Source organism: Amblyomma americanum, chromosome 6 (genome assembly GCF_052857255.1).
Source record: "Amblyomma americanum isolate KBUSLIRL-KWMA chromosome 6, ASM5285725v1, whole genome shotgun sequence".
Lineage (NCBI taxonomy): Eukaryota > Metazoa > Arthropoda > Arachnida > Ixodida > Ixodidae > Amblyomma > Amblyomma americanum.
In genome coordinates, this window is record NC_135502.1 from 35,656,330 (window position 1) to 35,677,126 (window position 20,797).

Genomic DNA, 20,797 nt, shown 5'->3' on the forward strand with positions numbered 1-20,797 from the left:
ATTGGGGTCAGAGTTATCGAGGGTGTTGACAGTTACCGGCGTGCTCTCTCAGACTGGAGTTCAGACAGCGGTTAGACCGGGAAACATAACACCTATCTCATGACAACGGAACGCTATCCGCAATTTTCGAACCGTACTCGACAAACTCTTGTTGCGCTATATCGTATTTCATTATATCGGAGCTGGAATGCCCTGCAGCACACAAGCAACCGCGTGTTTGATTATAGTAAAAAGCACTAGTGAGGACAAAACGTTTTTGTAGCCGGCGTTGCCATCAATGGCCCCGAGCGAGCACTCTTTTAAGTTTTCTGAATGTTTTGTGCGCATTAAATTACTGTGAGTGAAGATATCATGATAAAGAATCTGTAAATACTGGGAATGTCAAAAAGCTTTCTGAAAATTCTAGTTTGATTATTTTTGTGTGTCCTGAGTGCAACTTCTGCGAGATAAGTGATTTTAGCCCTGACTGAATAAGGAGCAGCATTTAATGCTTCCTGAACCTCCCTGTACGCCGCTTCAGGCAGACACATCAGGATCAGGATCAGGACACAAAAGTATGTAAAAAGAAAGAAAAATCAGACCAGGAAAAACGAAGTGGTGGCATGTTGTAGGGCGTCTTTAATTTGAGAGTCGGCGCGAGTTCTTCGATCTGCTTTTTTTGGCAACCGCCAAATGTCACACCGTTCGAAGGTATTCCGCGTAAGGAGAGTTCCATCGCTTGAGCTCGTTGCTGTCCTGGAAACTTCTCCCAAACCTGGAACAAGAGGAGGCAGATGTGAATAAACGATTATCTACTAGCTTAGAAAGCTTAAGGTTCACATGGGCGAAAATTTTAATATTTAACTTCCAGAGTTTCATGATGATGACAACGTTATTAGGCATTCTTTTCTCCGTTCTTTCGCTTCCTTTAGTGTTGTGCCCGATCTCTTCTGTTTGAGTATTTGTACAATTTAGGATTCTTTTTTCGACTTTTATTTATCTGCACGCATTACAGCATTTGTGCCCTATTATCTTAAGAGTAGAGGCAGCCGTTCTGGCGATCTAAGAACACAAAGAAAGGGAAATGCGGCCTTTATAGATATAGATCTGTAACGTCACTTGATTTGCCGCTTTGTCTTTATGGAGGAAAAACGCTAAAGCGCCCGTGTGCTGTGCGATGTCAGTGCACGTTAAAGATCCCCAGGTGGTCGAAATTATTCCGGAGCCCTCCACTACGGCACCTCTTCTTCCTTTCTTCTTGCACTCCCTTCCTTATCCCTTTCCTTACGGCGCGGTTCAGGTGTCCAACGATGTATGAGACAGATACTGCGCCATTTCCTTTCCCCAAACCAATTATTATTATATTTGTCACTATTCTGAATGACTCCATAAAGGAAAAATCTACAAAGAAAAAACTGCAGTCGACGTTCTCGAAGAATGTAAGAACGGCGTGAAGCGGCGATACCCACCTTTCAGTTTTTAGCTTTCCTTCGCATTTAGTGAAAACTTCGCATTTAGTGAAATAACCTGATTTCTTTAGATAGCAGTATCAATCAATCAATCAATCAATCAATCAATCAATCAATCAATCAATCAATCAATCAATCAATCAATCAATCAAATAATCAATCAATCAGTTTTGTCCTAGTGCCCTTTTAGGTGCTCGAACGAATGGCGATTGAGGCATACGCCCTTTTTCGTGCTGTGTACGTATGTACATACCTGGGTTTTCCAAGCAGCAGGTAGTAGTCGTCGAGCGCCTGGAGGTACTGGGAGAGCTGTTTCTCGTTCTGGAAGACATGCGGCATGTTTGGCTTCTGGCTTTCGCCCATGTTGGCCAGTGAGACGGAAGCAGAGGCCATCAGGACCACCAGCATGGCCACCAGCGTCGAGGGGGACATGGCGTGCGGAAGACGATGTTGGGCTGCAAGGCGGGTCATTATGAGTTCCTTGTTTACGCGTACATGAATTGATCTCGGCCGAGAATTCCCCATGTGGCCGCTGTGCTACTGCTTCCCAAATGATCCGTTACTATGGGACATGCGCTTTATTTATGCAGCATTACGTGGCGCAACAGCTCACGCTCAGCAACAATGCGACTTGTGTTGCGTGACTGGAAACACATTACAGCACAAAACATATTACTGACTTCCCTACCTTGGGATACGTGCGATAACTTAACGCCAGCGTGTGCTGCAGTTATGCAACACTCGCATTGACAGCTGAGAGAGAGAGAGAATGCAGAAGGAAAGGCGGGGAGGTTAACCAAAATTTGGTATCGGTTTGCTGCCTTGCACAGGGATTAAGGAAAAAGGCGATATCAAGTCAAAGGAAAAAAAATAGGTCAATGTAATTAACACTTTGCTGGGTATAGCTGTGCGCACAGCTGAGCGCGGCGCTGAGAGAGATCAGTAGTCTCTTTCTTTTTTGGCAGAAAGGAAAGAAAGAAACGCTGGTGAGATGTGCTTTTACGCCTCTGCGTGCATTTCCCTCTGCACAACGTAAATAACGGTAATAATGAAATACATAGGCTATTAAAGTGAAGCTGAGTTGTGCCAGTAGAAGGTGATTCATGAATAGAACAAATACTTCAAGCTCCTTTACACAGCGTACCTTCATCTACGTTACATACCTCTCCCTCATCCCACTACATATGTGCTCGTTTGCTTGAATAATATTCAGTCAGGCTTGTGCACGTATGTTCTTCTCTACGTGGCACTGATTTTTCGGCTGTAAAGTTATCTTGGATCTTTAATAGTTATGCGGGATAGCAAGGCTGAATGAAGGCAGTGATGAGCAACCCTGTGCTCTGATGAACCATGCACACGCAAAGCGCACGGAACGAATCTATTATTTCAGCGGATTCCGGTCAACATAGCAGCAAAGCAGTTGTGCACACTGTGAGAGTCTTATGCCACTCACAAATGGCGACACAAAACAGAGGAAATGCTCGCTTGACCACTACACGATGTCAACATTGCAGTAAAGCAGTTGCGCACACTGTGGGAGGCTTATGTCACTCACAAATGGCGACACAAAACAGAGGAAGTGCTCGCTTGACCACTACACGATGTATGTACCAGGACGATTTTCTGACTGCAAGTGAAAACTTCAAGACAACTCGTTAAATCACATTTGTTCCTCGAGATGCCGCTTATGTGTTCGACGATTCAAATGTTTAGCTAAACGTCCTCAACGGCAGAAGTTGTCTTTCTTTGTGGAAAACTGGACTCCAAGATATTGCTTTTGCACGAGCGCATCCCCACGCTCTTAGCACAGCGCATTCATGAAGGGCCGGAAGAGTAATAGTAGAAGAATCGTTAGAACATCGGAGCGACCAATGGAAATGTAATTTTCTCTCTATACCTCAAATGCACAGTGTCGCAAGGCTCAAGATCTGTTTGGCAGTGCACACAGTCGCAGTAGCGGCGAGCCAAGAGGCCGTGGTGCGAGATGAGGTCTTGCAGATGCTTTTAAGTCCTTGTCTTGCCTTTCTTCTATGATGTCTAGCATCAAAGTTTGCTTCTGTTAGCTTGACGTGCACCATAAGTAGGAAACGACAGGAACAGCCATGTTTCAGGCCGTAAAAACAACAACTTTGTGGAAAGGTTGAGCGAGCTATAGAGAGTGCAAAAATAAACGAAAGGACAAAGACAGTGGTACTGAATCATTGCTGCAATTCGTGCTGAGAGCGAGGCGTCGTAGCGTTCAGCTCATGGCTGCCAAATGGCTGCCAAATGGCCGGCTATGGCCACCATGGCGGAAACCATGATTTTTCTGATGGCTGTGGGAAGCTATTGTGTTGTGCTGACTTCTATAACGCGTCGGAGGCCACAATTCGTAAATCTCTTAAAGAATTCACAGTTTGCAACTGTGAGTCTAAAATTTGTACGATTTCAAAAGCTATGCGATGGGACCAGAAGGCATTGGTTGCCGCACAATATAGCGAGTATGCTCAGTGGTGGCATTGTACGCAGTCGCTTACTTAAGTGAGGTCGTTGCTTTAAGGTAAAATGGTGCAAAGTTAGAAATGCTATAATTCGTACCTGTAGTCTCTGCATGAAACATAACCTGCCAAATTCGTTAGGCTCGCTCTTCCTATGCAAAGTTCCTTTGGTGCAGGGAACGAAATGGGCTTATATTGATTAATGTAACTGCGAAGCATCGTACTGCTCTTACGTTTTTTTTTCTTTCCCAGAAGAGGATGATGCTTTACACCGCGATTCAGAGCCGCCGTAGTTAAGTATCGAGCATAGCAAACCTGTATCATCTTGGGCACACGTAAGAAAGTGGCCGGGTTTTAACGTACTTAAACAGAGTAGACATGCGAAAGTACCCCTTGCTTGAAAGCTACACAGGGCAAAGTAGAACGACCTAACTGTGTGTTTCGCAGCTCTTAAAACCGCTGCGACCAGGAAGGCAAAAAATGAGGATGAAATCCTACGAGTTCAATTTAACCAAATGTTATCGCTAGGTATCGCGTGTTCAGCCTTAAACACGCCCAGAACATGTTCTAGACAAGCGTTTTGCTGTACGAAAACAAGGGACCTTGAGGGTGCCAAGGTTGCCCTCAAGGCCACCCTCCCATTGACTGCAGCTGGCACCATGCTCCTCCGAACTATCCCGAACTTCCTCCCATTGGCTCCAGCTGGCATGAAGCTTTTCCGAACTAACCCGAGCTTACCCGAATGACTCCGAGGCTCCACACAATGTTTTTTTTTTTTTGTCGGAAGCGTGTAGTCTCGCTTTCGCACTGAAAGTGTCTAATATTTAGCTACAGATATGTGACCATTTTCAACGACGTAACTGCCGCAAGATTTCTGCTGGAGGATCGCCGCACCATCAGAAATCTGCTCCCGCATTCGTATATACGCTCTGCTCGCCAAAGCAAGAGCCTGGCAAGCGGTCGCGCTTCGTAGGCTACTTTACATGATGTAACCAAAAGTCGTGCTATAAGCCTCGTTTTCCTAATCCAACATGTTCACAGAGCTACCTTTAGTGCATCTCGAGGAAACAAGCGCTCACGCCTTCGTTTGCTCTGTGCTCTGTTACTCAGATTGAAGGTCTAGTGAATACAAAATTATGAGATCTAAGCTTATCGGTGTAGCGCATCAATCAGCGAGAGCGTCTAAAGGGCATTGAGTGGCAGGCACATTTTGACATTTCACATGTGGCTGCCTAGTTGGACGTCTCACAGGCCAGCTTTGGCGTCTATACGCTCGCGTTCATATTCGGCCTTTTCCCGCTTGCGTTCCTCGATTCGATCGCGTTCCCGGCACACTTCGCGGATTCCAGGGCCAACGTGCACAAAGCAAATGGTCTGCATGGTTAACAGCGTTGTCTGATTCGCAGTCTAAACACTCTTTTGGTTTTGAGGAAAGGAAGAGAGCATAACTGGCACAATGGTTCAGAGGGCGCCTGAATCGCGCTTCGAGGTACTACGTGGAGGGGGTGTCCACCTACAAAAACGCGTTACTCGACTGCCGTTGTGCACCCTAAATTGCTTCTACTAAATGGCTTGCACAAAGGTATCACAACTTTCGTTGTAAAAGGCAGCCAAGATGTCCTTACTCAGAGCATATTCCATCCAAAGCTGATTTCGGAGGCTAGATTGGCGGCTGAGGTGTCCACCGAGAAGTGAGACAGATAACGCGCTTTTCATTACGTTATAAGCAATCATTCTCGAACATACTCGAATGCTCCGCTGGCCCCCTTTGATGAGAGGAAATTATTAGAGAGAACCAAGACTGCACATTTGTGGCCATCACAGATATTTTTGCAAACCGGCATCTCCCATTCCGGAAGCACCCTGATGCGTAATTTTGAGAAGAGTTTTCACTGAACAAAATTTGTCCTTCTGCGGTAAACGAAGGCGATGCGGAGGCAGCATGCAAGGCAGTCAACCCAAAAGTGAAGATTTGCGAAGTCGCGTTTGCGGATGTGTCCTCCCAAGTCACTGAAACTAAGAACAGCAGAGAGGATATGCGCGCATACCAGGAGATCCCACTATACTACAGACTAAATCGGCAAATTTATCCGCCAGTGGGCAGAACGCTCAAAAAGAAAGAGGAGGTTATGTGGAGAAAACTACAGACGGGATTTTTTTTCCGAACTCAGTACTCTACAACAAGTTGCATCCTGGAGTCTTCAGGTCAATGTGAAAATTTTGAGATGAGGCAACAACTTTGGTCCACATGGTGTGGACATGTCCGAATAAGGACGGTAGCTCACGTACTCTAGAATCCTGGGAGGCTTTGCTCTGCAGCCGAGACCCTAACGCCCAGCAGGAAATCATCGGTCAAGCCCCTGCCGCTGCTGTGTCCCAAGAGATTCCGGCCGACGGCTAGGGGTGACGGGGGAGATGGACTTCTCTCCTGGCATTCGTTGACTGGTGTTTTAATAAAGTTTTCTCTTTCTCTCTCTCTCTCTCTCCCCCTCAAACACGTTTCACTAAGACATTGCGGATTTCTTTGACGCATCAAACCAAAATACTGCGTCAGCCTGACGCGCTTAGTAAATGATATGTTATCATAAGTATATCAAAAGACTAGAAAGTGCAAGAAAAAGGAAATAAAAAATGTTAAAATGTGATAAATATAGAAAAAAAATTCAAACGGTCTCAAGATACAAATGAAAGCACCCAGAGCTAAGTCCAATGGTGCAATACAAGCCTACAAGAAGGAACGCGCAGCCATCGACAACCGACCTATTGCACTGTCACCCACTAACTAAACACTTCAGGCAAACCTTTGAGGCAAGCACCATAAACCGGATAGTTATCGAAGTTTAATTTAAAGACCCGAGCTCGATACATGCCGACATTGACAGGAAACGCTCTCATTCCTGCAGACAAGACATGCAGTGCAAGTTGGCGCACAACAGTACATTTTAAACGCGCGTCTCTCAAAACCTGTTTGCTTTACAACCTCTCTTCTTTCACTCCCTCCTATATCCCTTCCCTTACGGCGCGGTTCAGGTGTCCAACGATATATGAGACAGATACTGCGCTATTTCTTTTCCCCCCAAAACCAATTATTATTATTATTTACAACTACTGAAGCGCACCAATAGAAATCCGGCGCAGTCTCTGCGAGAACCGCGAAGAAGCGCTCGTCTCCACTCACCGTTTCTACATTCACTGGTGTCGATGCGCCTACTGAGCCGTAACGGCCTCTCAACCAGGGGCTTATATAGTCCGCCCCCCACAAATCACCGCGGCTGGCCGCTACCACGCAGCGGCGCCACGTGTGCCGTAACCGTAAGCCGGCACGTCGGCATCGTCGGAGGAGACACAATATGCCACCGGACACGTCATTCTCCCCTTCTCTCTCTCTCTCTTTTCCTCTCACACTCCAGCCTCTTTGCTTCCGTTTACTGCACGTTTTATGGATGCGGCTATTGCTAGTCCCTATGACAGGTCGTTGGGAAGTACAAGCTGCCGAACACTCTTCACTTTATCGTATTTTCGTACAATAACGTAAAGAAATGTGGACGCGCGATTTACGCGGAGAGAGGCGTAAGAGTGCCTCCCTCGGAGCATAAGAATGGCAGCCACTCGACTCCCCGCCGGGCTGCATAAAGGAAACTCTCCACTGCTGCTGCCGTGGCGTGAATTTGCCTGCGGGCCAGGGTGGTGCGTTGAACGCGTTATAGCGAGAAGAAGGCTTGGGTGGGACGTAAAGGAGGAGGAGGGGGCGGAGCTTACGTCTCGCCATCAGCTTAACAATGATGAAGTATACACGTGGTTTAGAAATCTTTCTTCCCCCTCAACCCTTCCTCTTCATCATACTTCCCCCTGCTAATTTTTTCCCAGTTTCTTTTTAATCCCTAAATCCAACCCTCGCCCTCCTTCGGTTTCTGGGATCTTCTCTGATTGTGTAGTATGTAGCAAGCAACCAGCCTATCCGAAAGATGTACAGCCATATTTTGAGTGGAATACAGAAATAAAGCCTCATAATCTTTATTCTTTTTTGTTAAGATTGTCCAGAAAGGCAGCGGGGACGACGAAAGTAAGATGGGAAGGGGGGGGGGGGGGGGACATGATGTGTGAGCATGGTGGGGTGACGGGGGTGGCGGGAACGCGTCAGCGTTAGCGCTTGCAGCGTTCCCCACGCTTAGAGGCCGGGTACCTGTCGATCACAATTAACGCTCAGTAATTTTCACCGCACTGCTGCCTTGCTGGATGGGGCTAGAACGATAATGGGTGGCGGTTTTGTTCACAAGTCTTATTTACTTCAACTTTTTTTGCCGTTATGCTGCCGGAGATTTCGGGCATCTTATGAACTTGATAGTAATTGTGCTTTGATGTACCAAAACATTATATACGCGGCAAACATGAACTATGAAATTCAAATAAATTACTATAAAAATCACACGCACAAAGGATGGATTCAGTTATTAAAACCAGTGCGTCTGCTTTCGTGTAAAATGAAACATGTCTTCCGCGCCGCGCATTTCTTAGCTCTAGCTCTCAGACAGGCTGCAAAATCTCCTTTAGTACCTTTAGTACTGCAGGTGCAGAATCTAGCTGAGGCTCAGTGTTCCCTCTGAACGGCTCAAATCCAGAAACAGTAATTGCATCCTTAAACGTTTTTATTGAACAAAAACTTGCGGCCCACGTAAGGCTAAAGAAAAAACCGAGATTGGGCGGCTACATCTCGACGAGATTGATACAGGGCTAGCTGTTATAAATGCTTCATTTCAATATATCGTTTACAATTACAAATGTGATGCAGCCGCCGCGGTGGCCGAGTGGTTATGGCGCTCGGCTGCTGGCCCGAAAGACGCGGGTTCGATCCCGGCCTTGGCGGTCGAATTTCGATGAAGGCGAAATTCTAGATGCCCGTGTACTGTGCGATGTCAGTGCACGTTAAAGAACCCCAGGTGGTCGAAATTTCCGGAGCCCTTCACTACGGCGTCCCTCATAGCTTGAGTCGCTTTGGAACGTTAAATCCCCATAAAATAAACCAAACAAATGTGATGCTTTACTGTTACACTGGTGCACGAACGTAGCAAAGATAAAGGACAGCACACTTCGGTGAATGTGCAAAGGTAACAGGGACTAGCTGATTTTCACTGTGAAGAAAATTGTGCCGGACTGGTTACGAAAAAGACGACGACATACTCAAAATAACGACTGCACAAGCGAAGTGTGCTTCGTCTGTACAGTTGTTCTTTTTTGCATGTATTTGTATTTTAGTAACCAGTCCGGTGCGTCTTCTACACAATATGGAAAAATACTCAGTGCACTGAGCATCGCAGAGCAGCGTCTACTCATGGGGTTGCACGAAGTTTTTACTGGATGTCCCGCACAACGCACTTTCACGCTTTGCCACCCGGGGCAGCTTGTGTACGTGTGGATGTAACTCTCTGCATCAAAATTCGGCGAAGAATTTTGTCTGGAAGCCCATAGACCTTCTTAGCACGCTCTCTTTCTGGGAAAGATATGATGACATAGCGAATTTAAAAAGGGCAGAAAAGTTCGTTCGCTGGGCTCAGTCTCTCTCGGTTTTCGATGCATATCAAACGCGTGAAATACTTTATGGTAGAGGAAGTGGCAGCGTTGCAATAAAATATAAGCATAGTCCTCATCGGTCTATACTTATGGGATGTGCAGACAGTCATGCGTCACCCATAGGCTCGTAGACTTGCTGCACTTTTTGCACGAGTGACAGCCCACACAGCAGTAATTTCTGAACAGATTTTGCTTAAGGTGTACCTAAGCATAAAAAAAAACCTATTAACCAGCTATTCCTGGACTTTACTGCGAGGTTACCATGCTCCTGCTTGTCCTGATTTGCCTGGTTTTATTCCGGTATTCGTCTTTGGCATCACTGGCTCTTCATCGGGTACTAATATGATTTAGAAAGCATAACACAGGATAGCGTCTTGGAATCTAAAATTAGTGTGAACTGGCGTTTCGAATTATCTTTGCATGAAAGCAGATGCGACAGAAAACAGAATTTTGCACAAAGCATTTGAAGTCGTGTATAACTGCTATATAACATATTACATAGACGCTTTCGAAAGCCATGCACACAAAAAGCTTCGCTAACGGGCCGCTCTCTCAATCCCACAAATAGAACGTGGTTGGCAGGACGCAGAAAAACCTCACTGTCGTGTTTATGAAAGTGTTTGCATCCCCGTAAGCACTCGGCATAAACTATATATAAGAGATAAGGGCTGCAGGTTTATTCATAGGGCAGCATTTCGTAACCTACTCATCAACGCTACCATTCATATCACGTGGCGCGACGATCGCGTGTCTCCCCCTGGCGGTCGCACGAGAAAGCAATCGATGGAGAACGTTAGCTAGCAGCCAAACTCGCATGTTCCGCTGCTCCGGGAAGAAGTTATGCCAGCGCTTACTGAATAGATAGTCGTGTGTATGGTGCCCGGTCACAAAGTTTCATGTCAACGTGCTCTACGCAGCCTGGCTATTCCGGTCGAACTGCCTGGCGTCAACGTGAGCAAGCTGTGGGGAGAAATAGGCGCTAATGCATGACTCGTCTCTCGCTATGTGACAAATGTTGCGGGGAGAATTGGCAGACATTTGTTGAAAAAAAAATTTTTTACTGCCACTGGACTTCTGATTTGGTTCGAGGCTTTTAATTCTGTCAGTCAAGCAAGTCCGACTAGCTGCGGAAAATGGACCGTACGGTAATTGTTGCTAAATGTCGACACACTTATTTCTCAAATTTTTAGCGGCTTTAACAAAACTTTAATATTAGCTTTTAATGTGGGTACATTAGCTAGCAGCATAATGTGGAGGTAATGATTTTTCTATTTAATTCCTTCTCAATATGAATATTAAAGGCTAAACACGTACTTAAAAATGTAAGATGTAGATCCTAGAAAAGCAAACGGAGACAAAGAAACAAAATAGAGAGGCCATAGCTGGATATGCTCCATGTTTCCTAGGAAGTGAAGTTGTTACAGATCGCTGCATCGACCTTAAGTGCCTAAAAGGGGCACTCACAAAATGGTAAATGCGTTTTCTCCATGTGAGAAAGCCACTGGTAGAGGACAGACCTTCGGGCACACTAGTTAAAGAAAGCAAAAACAGTTTCTCACATCAGAAAGTATTAATGCTTGGTTTATGCTTAATGGGGTTTTAACGTCGAAAAACAACTCAGTCTATGAGGGACGCCGTACTGGAGCGCTCCGGATAGTTTCGGCCACCAGGGGTTCTTTAACGTGCACTGAGATCGCACAGTACATCGGACTAAAGCATTTCGCATCAAAATGCGACCGCCGCGTCCGGGGTCGAACCCGCGCCTGTCGTGATAGCAGCCGAACACCATGCATAACCACTAAGTTACCGCGGCGGCAGGAAGTACTAATGCATGAAATGTGGTATACGGTAATACTTCTGCTTAACCGTGTTCGGCCAGTGTCTGCTAATTTTTGTCCGTCCTTGCTTCCGTCACCTCGGGTGAACAGGTGCACCTCTATACAGATGCCAATCTACTCTTGCTCTACACCCGTTCCCGCACTCCACACAGCTGAACCTGTGCGGACACCAAACATTGTGGAAAGGGACAACGCTCCTTTTACATCTATTCCTGTGGACGTGACCTTCAGTGGGGGATCACTTTACCAAGGCAGGTCCGTGCTTTCCTGGATAGCAGAGATCACCCATGTTCTTCAAGCATAGATGATAGCTGCGAAGAATGCATCAGCTCCTGTTGGAGTTTCGTTAAGAGAAGCGCAGCAAGAAGGCACCTAGTGCATAAAATAATACTTAGCTGCATTTTATTCAGGACAGGATAATCCAGCCATAGCACGAACTAGTCATCAGGTTTCTAATGCGGAGGAATTACTAGTCCCATTACGAGAACAGCTGGCGGCGTGTGTTTGTGTGTGTACTCGCAGGTGGTTCAGAAAATCCCAGCCATGGCAAGAAAAATAGGGTGACGTCATCAAGCCGCCGTATGACGCACAAAGCAAGCCGAGCACCACCACTTCAAACGATCCTGCACATGTCGTTCGTCTATATACGGACTCGCCACTGGCAGTTCTTCATGTGGCGCCAGATTTCCCGACATTCGTATCAAAATTTGAAGCAACTGTTTCTCCTAGAGCTTCTCAGGTGGTTATACGATTTCGCTTTGCATATATCTTACGTGTCCTAGTCATGTTGGAGGCTAGTTTTAAACGCCGACATATGCGCCTTCAATTATGCGTCTTATTAGACTTTTGCATCAAAATTGTGATGCAACCGTTCATCGTACAGCGTTCCGAGTGGTGTCATACTTGGGCGCGTGTGAATGGGTGTTACTCTATACAATAACACCCCGAAAGTAGAAGACTGGACAGCCGTCGCCGTAGCTAAGTTGGCAGAACACCAGACGCCGAATTCAGAAGTCGTGGGTTCGGATCCAGCCGGTGAGATACGGTCGTTTTTTCTTCTGCTTTCTAATCGATAAGCTTAAATAATAATAATAATTACTCTATTTTTCTCCCATTGATGAACACCACAAATTATATATAAAAATATCCCCTATGCTACTTGGTTTCGGTGACTGTTGGCTTCCGTCATGTGTGTCATAGCGAGCCCCTCTTCTCCCTTCTATTGTAGGCTCAATTACAGGGTGTAGGGCATCAACGTGATTCGTAAAATGTTTTATTTCACGTCGCTGGGGATTGGCACTGGATAACGAAGCAGCAGTGTTGAATGGACACCAAGGACGAACTGAAGTTTGCTTGTATCGGTAGATTACCGTATTTGTAGGGCAAACAAGCTACCTTCGTTAAAATCAAGGTTTTTATAGGCCAGAAAAGGCAAAAAAAGGGAAGTACAGGTCTCACCAACACCAAGCGATTTTCTAGTAAACTGCGATGCATCGAGTGATTGAGTCGAGTGGCAGGAATATTTTTAAATGCGTGTTCTTTAGCAATAAATGCGTCTTTTGCAGTCGCACAAACCCATAGTGTTACGTGACAGCAAGGCAATGAATACAGTACGACGTGAGAGATGGCTACGTGATTCAATGGCAGACGGCCTGGCACAAGCGCTCTGCACGCGCCACTACCCACTTCGTCGGCTTCCACTGCGCGACAATAGCATGCCCAGAAAAAGCCGCATAATATGTTGTTACCGAGAATAAAAAAAAATAGCAGATGGTTTACCATGGCTAAGTGCGGAATATCATGCAGCAGCAGTTGAGAAGCAAAAACCTGCTGCTCGCTTACTTTTGGCAAATGGGGTATGTACGTACAGTCGGGGACAAAAGTCTGTGAACTACGTGCTCCGTAAACGCAGCCGTTAGCTTCATTAATAGCCGCCTGATGGAGACAACACTTGCAGTGGTGAGAGAAGAGGATTTTGTCTTTCACCTCCACAAGTGTGGTCTCCAGCCTGCGGCTAATAATAGAGCTATCAGCTGCGTTTACGGAGCATGTGTTCCACAGAATTTTGTCCCCGACTGTACTTGCGTATGCCCGAAATAAAAAGGAAATGCGCCTAGCAGGGCTACCGCACTAAAACTGAATGGTGTTGCCCTCGGTGTCCATCTAAAGGATTTCTGTATTCGCAGTGATATTTGACTCTCAACTGTGGAGTGAAACAAGAGAGCTTTTTCCATTTTTTTAAAGACAATAACCGCTAAGTAAGTTCAGTGTTCGCTGTTAAATAAATGTTCGCTGATAGCGTCGTTTGCACGAATGCGCAATGTCTAGAGAAGCGGCGCCATCCCTTGCTGCAATGACCTATCTTTTTTCCGACTTCATCTAGGCTTATTCGTCGCCATCACGCAGGGAGTTTCCAAGACCTATAGACCACCCATAGACCATGAGTGTCTTGACGAAAGGGATGCCGAGAAGGAGAGGTCTCTACGCCTTCACCCAGAGAGATGGTACCAGTCAGCTTGTGGGACGAAGGCGTCGGGAGAGGATGAATTGGCTAAATCTAATTGAAGTTGAAGTTGAAGTTTGAAGTTTATTTTCATTTCAAAAAGGATTGAGGGACCCGAGACCAAAAGTGAAGGTTAATTCCCTTGACAGCGCTCGGGCCCCAATACATGGCAAAACAGCAAGGTGTCGGTAGTAACATTTGGTGCACTTACAATTTAGGCAGTACATCCCAGTACATTTACAGACATTTTAGCTCTTACTACGCATAGTTAAGCATTTTTGTTGTTAAAGGTAAAGACACAATATGAATGACAAACATGATCAGCGAATAATAGCAATTGTAAATAGCAACAAACCCGCAAAAAATCCAAAAGACACAGGAGAAAACAACCCACGAAAAGCAGAAAAATTACATTTGCGAGAGAAAGAATGAATGCATTCTCTTCTTATTTACATTTTCGATATTAACTTTATTTTCGCGAAAATAGTTTAACAGAGTGGGCAGAATATGTGCAAGCATTTGCTGGCCAAACGTCGTTTTACGAAAGGTACCGCCCAGTTATGAGCAGAACGCGAAGGATATGTTGCTAGATTGGCGAATGTGTAGTGTTGTTAGATTGCGGACACCTAATGAAGAAGTGGCCCCGAAATAGCGCTAGAGCCATTGTAGAGGGGCTGTATGTTGTCTCAGCCACTGTACTCTCCTCGCCGGACTTCCTGGAAATCCTTCTGCCTCTGATCTCCTAGATTACGCTGCAGCTGCCCGCCGCCTGCTCACGCACCCTCAAGTTTAGATCACAGCTACGTTCACTCAAAGTCACACGAGTTCTGTGCTGTCATATGGGGTAGTGGCAGCTGACACCGAAATTCGTATATCACTCGGGTGAACTTTGCTGGGAGGCTTTTCTTTATTTTGCTTGAACTGGTGCGCTTGGTGGCAGCGTCTTAAGCCACTGCTCCTTCGAGGCAGTGACGACATCTTTACCCGAGGCAAGTCGCGGAGTGCTCCTACCTCAGCTTCGTCGGCGCTACTAGCTGGAGCTGGTCACTTGAATTAATATTTTCCAGCACTTATTAGGGGCACGGGCCAGAAAGGACGCATAGACTCGGCACCTTTTCTAGCATCACGCGTGTCAGTCCCATCCGTTACCGACAGTGCCGTGTGCATGTCTTCTAATAAGCGCTGGTAAAAGAAGTGACTGTAAAAAATAATGTACCTGAACGCTGTCTGGGGGTGGTAAAGGCTTGGAAGAAGTTTTTCAGGCCTTGTGGTTTGGTTTTGAGCCGAGTTGTGTAAGCGCTTACGGCACCCCTAATAATATCTTGAAAGGTGCGGACAAGTGTTCCCCTCAACTTGTAAAGGTTCAGAGCTTGATGGGTGCCGTAAGTGCTCCACTAAGCGGCTGAAAAGCGAAACGCGTGAGCAGCCTTTGTAAAAGCGTAGAGCTCACAGAGTTTGCTTTCAGGTCATGTTGCGTGATTCGTTATGCACGTCCAGCGTTCCAATCTTCTTGAAGGTGCACCGGACAGTCGTCCTCCTCGTTCAATAGCAAGTGCTTCCACGTGTGCCGTTTAAGTCCCATAAACACGGTTTAGAAGCAACTCCTTATTTTTTCATAGATTGTACATGTAACTTCGCAGTCGCCTCTCACACAGGCAAGAAAAAAAAGTAAAAATAAAGCCACCCTGTAAATGTCGGTACAATACAGACCGAAATATGAGATAACCACACATTTTTTTTTATTGAGATTTCGACGATTTCTGAACACTTTCTAATTAACGCTATACTTTGGAGAAGGTCTTGGGCAGAGAGGGGGACCCATATGTTGCGCATTACTGAGACCACTCGACTGCTTCTCGCTACCTGGAGCAGCTCAGTTAAAATAAAGTGAAAAACATCCTGGAATAACGCGCAGGGCTTCGACGGAACGAGTGCTCCCTTTCCCATTGGCAGCCGCTTCTAGAACGTCGATTTTGGCAGCTACATCACGACCACCCCTCTCAGCGAAAGAGGAAAAGAATCCTTTGTGCCCTGTCTACGCCGAGCGAGAAATAGAATTCTCCGATAGAGGGAGGGCGCAGGAGGGAGCGGCCCGCTTTAGCCGCCCACGTGGTTTATTCCTTCCCTTTTCTTCCTCCCTTTATATCCCCTCTTCTTCCCTTTGCAATTTTTTTTTGTTCCGGTGTTTTCACTCACCGCCACACATACTCACAGGCCTGCGGGAGGTAGTGACAGAAACAGGCTCAAAGAAGGATTGAGGGTGAGTGGAGGGGGCCGAGGTAGTTATGCACCACAGCGAAACTCATTATGTAATATCCGCATTGAGGCCGGTACGGACAATGCTTTCCCTTTAGGCCTATGTTTCTCTGTCCTGAATCGGGGGCAGACATTTCGAGCACTGTTCACCATCCGACGTCTTTTGCAGGGAGAACGCAACGGCGATTACAAAGAGTGAAAATATCACAATATATGCTGACATTTCAATAGCCCCCTACCAGCACCCCCTCTCCCCCTCTCTACCATATAGCTTGTTCCATTTTGCTTCCACTTACTATTGCGAAAGAAAACATGGAAGTCCTTACCCATGCAACAAGCAGAGAACACAATTAAGAGAACAAAGATTTTGAATGAAGAAAATGTAATATTTGCAATCTCATTCTAGAAAAGAAATACTCCTGCCGCTTCAGCGCATTCTGCTTCAACGGCCAGTACAGAACTCCGTTAACTTCGCCAACTTCTTTAGCACCATTAGAGATGTTTTTGTTTATCTCTTTACAGCTGCATATAAACTGATTTTTCATGATCATAATACGAATAAAGGCCAATAATAAAACCCTTATTGAGTCACTCATTGTTTATGATACAGAGTATTCCTACTTACATGTGGTGGCTACCATCAATGTTTGACTGTTGTGCGCGATAAAAGTTTGTCTTCTCGATTCCCTAGTTCGTACAAGCGGCCCACCCCAGCAAGTCTTCCGCATGGCGGTATGTGTTCACAACCCGTTACCGCACAGAATAGACGAAGCGAATGCGACAAAATGAATTTATTTGGAGAAGTGAGACAATGCCCCCAAAATTCTCGGTATTATTACATGTTTCATGCAGTAAATGGTCCCATGTTCTCCGTTTTACCTAATTACATTTGTCAAGTATTTTTAAAATGCAAAATGTCATCAAAGGTGGCAACTAGAGTTTCCGCTCATGTAAACTCATCACAGGTGACTTTTAGCGCATGCAGATGTATTCTCTATTATCAAAGAATGTAAGTCGTGTTAGGATGAGAACCGATATCATCCTGCTGCACACAAACGCTCAGCCAGTCGCTGTTTTGCTTCCATCATGAGGCACGCACTGCATTTTGAAGCCGCGATTTTCCCCATGTTCTTTTCTTACTAAGACCACTCAGCGTTTACCTTTACAAAGTCTTGGCAGGCACACTTGCTGAAACCAAGCTTTTCCTACAAGCAATTGTCGTATTACCACATCGAATGTGGTTTAGTTTTCGTTAACCTAACCTGTATTTTACGGATTTCGAAGTCGACGTTATCTTGTTTACTGCTTTTAGAGCCGCGCTCAGGATCATGACAGAAAAAACAAGAAAGAAAACTTAAGCAAGGATATCTTTATACGTTAACAGGCAGTGGCAACAGCAATCAATTTTCATATGCCATGTTCGAACTATCACAGGAAACAAATTCGTTCGGAGGCTGCTATCCCTCTTGAGTTCGTGGATCGCATCGCCATACCATGCACCTGGCGCATTTCTGAGCATTCCCTCATATGCTGTGTACTTCATTGAACTCCCGCAGTTCTCACTGCTTTGTACTAGACATCTATTAGTGTTTACATTCTGGCGGCGATCAAAAGAGAATGTTCAGAACAGCGAACATGTCTCAAAAATAGGTGGTTAGAGGACGAATACTCCTTCCAGATAAACGTTCAGGCTGAAAGGCGTGTATCAACAAAAAATGCAGTACTTTAATCATGTTTCCGCACAGTTAACGTGTACAGTGATAAAAGTTTGTCACACAGACCCAAAGCCAAGGTATCGTCAAGCGATCGAAAACGAGTAAACAATAAGCCACACAAAGTAGCGCTCAGTAGGGTGATTGTTTAGGGTGTATTTGCTCTAAGAGGTGGCAGTAAACGACACAGAGGTGTCTGCTCTGGTCAATTGTACATAGGCAATGCAGCGGCTAGTGACAATTTAGTCATCGTTCATGCTTAACAAATTACGGAAGGTTTATCATTTGCGGGGGCCAAAAATGGGTTTTCAGCAACACGTCCCGGTAAGAACCCTTTGCGTTCCTTACTTGCAGTGCCAGACCGGTCGAGAGGCACGACCTGAGAGTGCCAAGATGCCACATTATGCGGTAAAAATAAAGGCAAATACTCGGAGCACCTGAACTCATCTCCAGCCATAGTTAATTCGAGTTCACGTGCGCTTTTGAATAGACTTACTCTTGGTGGTAACTGAATTTGCTGTCGCCAAGTTTTGGTATTTTGCACTGAGTAACTCACTTCTGAGCACGTACACGTTATACACGAGATAAAACAATCGGGGTAGAAGTTCTTAGAAGATGATTAAAGTACACGCAATGAGTTTTGTACAGTTTTTTGAGAACTGAAGAGGATGTGCTGTTTTACAGAGCTTCAAAGCCGGAGCAGCAGAGCATTGAAATAAACAGGCATTATGAAAAGCATAAGATATGTGCATTGCAAGCAAAAAAGTCACAAAGAGAAGGCATTGATTAGCGTTACGTGGCATTGCAAATACACTTAAATTTTAAATATTCTTTGGAGTTTAAATCATGCATGCTAACGAAAGCGAGTTCTTCAAAAAGTTGCCAACGTCAGGAACCTTTTGGGCATATGCAATAAAGTATGAACTTGTAAAACAACGCGGGGATTTATCACATAGGCTCGCATACAAAAAGAAGGGAAGGGGAATTTTACGCTTTCAGACGTGTGCAGCTTTCATTAGGTGCTCCACTTTGTTGCAGTCTGTGAACAAGTATGTTCTGACGAAATAATCTACATTTGAAATACTGAGTTGCTTTCGTCATATTTCTCAAACTGAACGCAAGCAACAAGCACTCATTGCATGTCATTATACATCGGTCCAACTGCTCTGAAGATCTTGGGAGACAAATGAATTGAGAATGTATGTAAATGTCCGTGCATAGGTTTTCCACAGACGATTTGTTGACGCAGTGACAGCATAATCGTAAGCAGACAGTCACCAGGCTCTTGGACCAAAAGCAGGGACCATGTCATCGAATTTATCAGGTGTCAATAAGGTGCCGTAAATATTCGGGAAAGATGCCCGTCTTTAGGGCTGTTTTGAGCGCTGTATGAAGATGATGTCGGCACAGGCGTCATTTGCCTCTAGGCACACTGCGTCCAAATCTGAAAACAAAGAACAAAGAAAAATAAGGAAGGAAGATCGAAACGAATTAAGCCGGAGAGTCATATTGTTCGAATGACATCAAGCCCAGAACCCCTATCTAAAACAGTGCAAAGCAAGTTCGACCGTAGCGCTGCCTAGCTGCGTTTATGAACTAAAGCCTGTTTAAGCAAAATGAAGAAAAGGATGCTTCAATTAAAAAATAATTAAACAGTGCATGATTTTAGTGCATCTTCTAAAGAAGATACCGTAAAAACACATTACTAGCAGCAATAAGTATAGATTCCGGTTCGTTCTTAGGCCACCCAAAATTAAATAAATAAATAAATAAATAAATAAATAAATAAATAAATAAATAAATAAATAAATAAATAAATCATAAAAATACTCAGCGCATCAGTTAAGCAATTAACCATCCGTCAGTCCGTCAGCTAGTTATTCATTCAGTAAGCCAATAAATGAACCAATTAATCATTCAGTCAATTAGTAATTCAGTTTACCATCCAGTCAACCATCAACTAATCAGCGAGTCAATCAATCAACAAATTTGTCAATGAATTAATAAACTAGCTCATAATCAAGTTATTCGATGCATTAATCAATTAATTAATAAGCTAACCAGGCAATCAGTAAATCAGCCAATGAATTTCCAGTCAACGTGCAACTGAACTAATTTGTCAGCGGCTGGGCCATTCGGTCTGTCAGTCAATAAATCATCCAAGCAATTATTAACTCAGTCAATGGCCATTCAGTCCGTCGTCAGTCAGTCAGCCAACAAATTATTACTAAGTCAGTCAATGAGTGACTGAGCCACTAAGTCAATCATTCCATGAATCCATCCATCCATCCATCCATCAGTCAGTCAATCAGTCAGTCAGTCAGTCAGTCAGTCAGTCAGTCAGTCAGTCAGTCAGTCAGTCAGTCAGTCAGTCAGTCAGTCAGTCAGTCAGTCAGTCAGTCAGTCGACCTACCTTGGCTTGCCTATGAAGAGGTAGTAGTCGTCGAGCTCCCTGAGATACTGCAGCAGCTGTTGCTCGGTGTGGAAGACGGGCGGCATGGACGGCTTGCGCCTCTGCAAGGCGCCGGCCTCTTGGGCCACGCTGCCCGCAAGGATCAGGCACAGCACTGTCAACAGCAAGGCAGTCTTGCGCATGGCCCCACCCCCTGCACGTGCGCGCCGATGTCAGTTGCGAGTGTTAATAAATTTCTTTTGATAGCGAAGAAAACGCTACAACTTGACTGCTTTGAATGATTTCAAGTTTGTTGTTGCGGCTCTAAGAAATGAGCACGTGACAAACCTTGTTACACAACAGCACACGACTCATAAAAGGTTATGTATTCATTCCAAGGAGAGACGGGAAAATTTTAGACTGACAACCTCTGACTATTATGTTGTTTACGAGACATTACATACGAGAAAAATAATTTTGTGAGCGTTTGATTTTCAACGACTGCATTGACCTTGTATAACAATTTCTGGCGCGACACTTTGTCAAATACTATCGCAAAGTCAAGGTATATAATGTCTGTATGACCACAAAAATTTCTTGTTT

The 20,797-nt window shown here is 45.1% G+C and overlaps 1 protein-coding gene across 4 annotated transcripts in view; it reads right to left on the reverse strand.

Annotated features, from left to right (window-relative positions):
* Window positions 1-604: 604 nt before the first annotated feature.
* Window positions 605-20,797, reverse strand: part of LOC144136593 (pro-neuropeptide Y-like) — a 205,587-nt gene continuing 185,394 nt past the window's right edge. For 2 of the 4 annotated variants that reach the window (XM_077669066.1, XM_077669067.1), the window contains exons 2-3: window positions 20,216-20,408; window positions 16,931-19,246 (exon numbers count right to left, since the gene is read on the reverse strand). In XM_077669066.1, the coding sequence (XP_077525192.1) occupies window positions 19,216-19,246; window positions 20,216-20,397 (213 nt within the window). In that variant the 5' untranslated portion in view covers window positions 20,398-20,408 and the 3' untranslated portion in view covers window positions 16,931-19,215. Of the gene's footprint in view, window positions 755-1,701; window positions 1,904-7,103; window positions 7,171-16,930; window positions 19,247-20,215; window positions 20,409-20,797 lie in introns of those variants that run through there. The other 2 variants (XM_077669064.1, XM_077669063.1) reach the window with 2 other exon arrangements.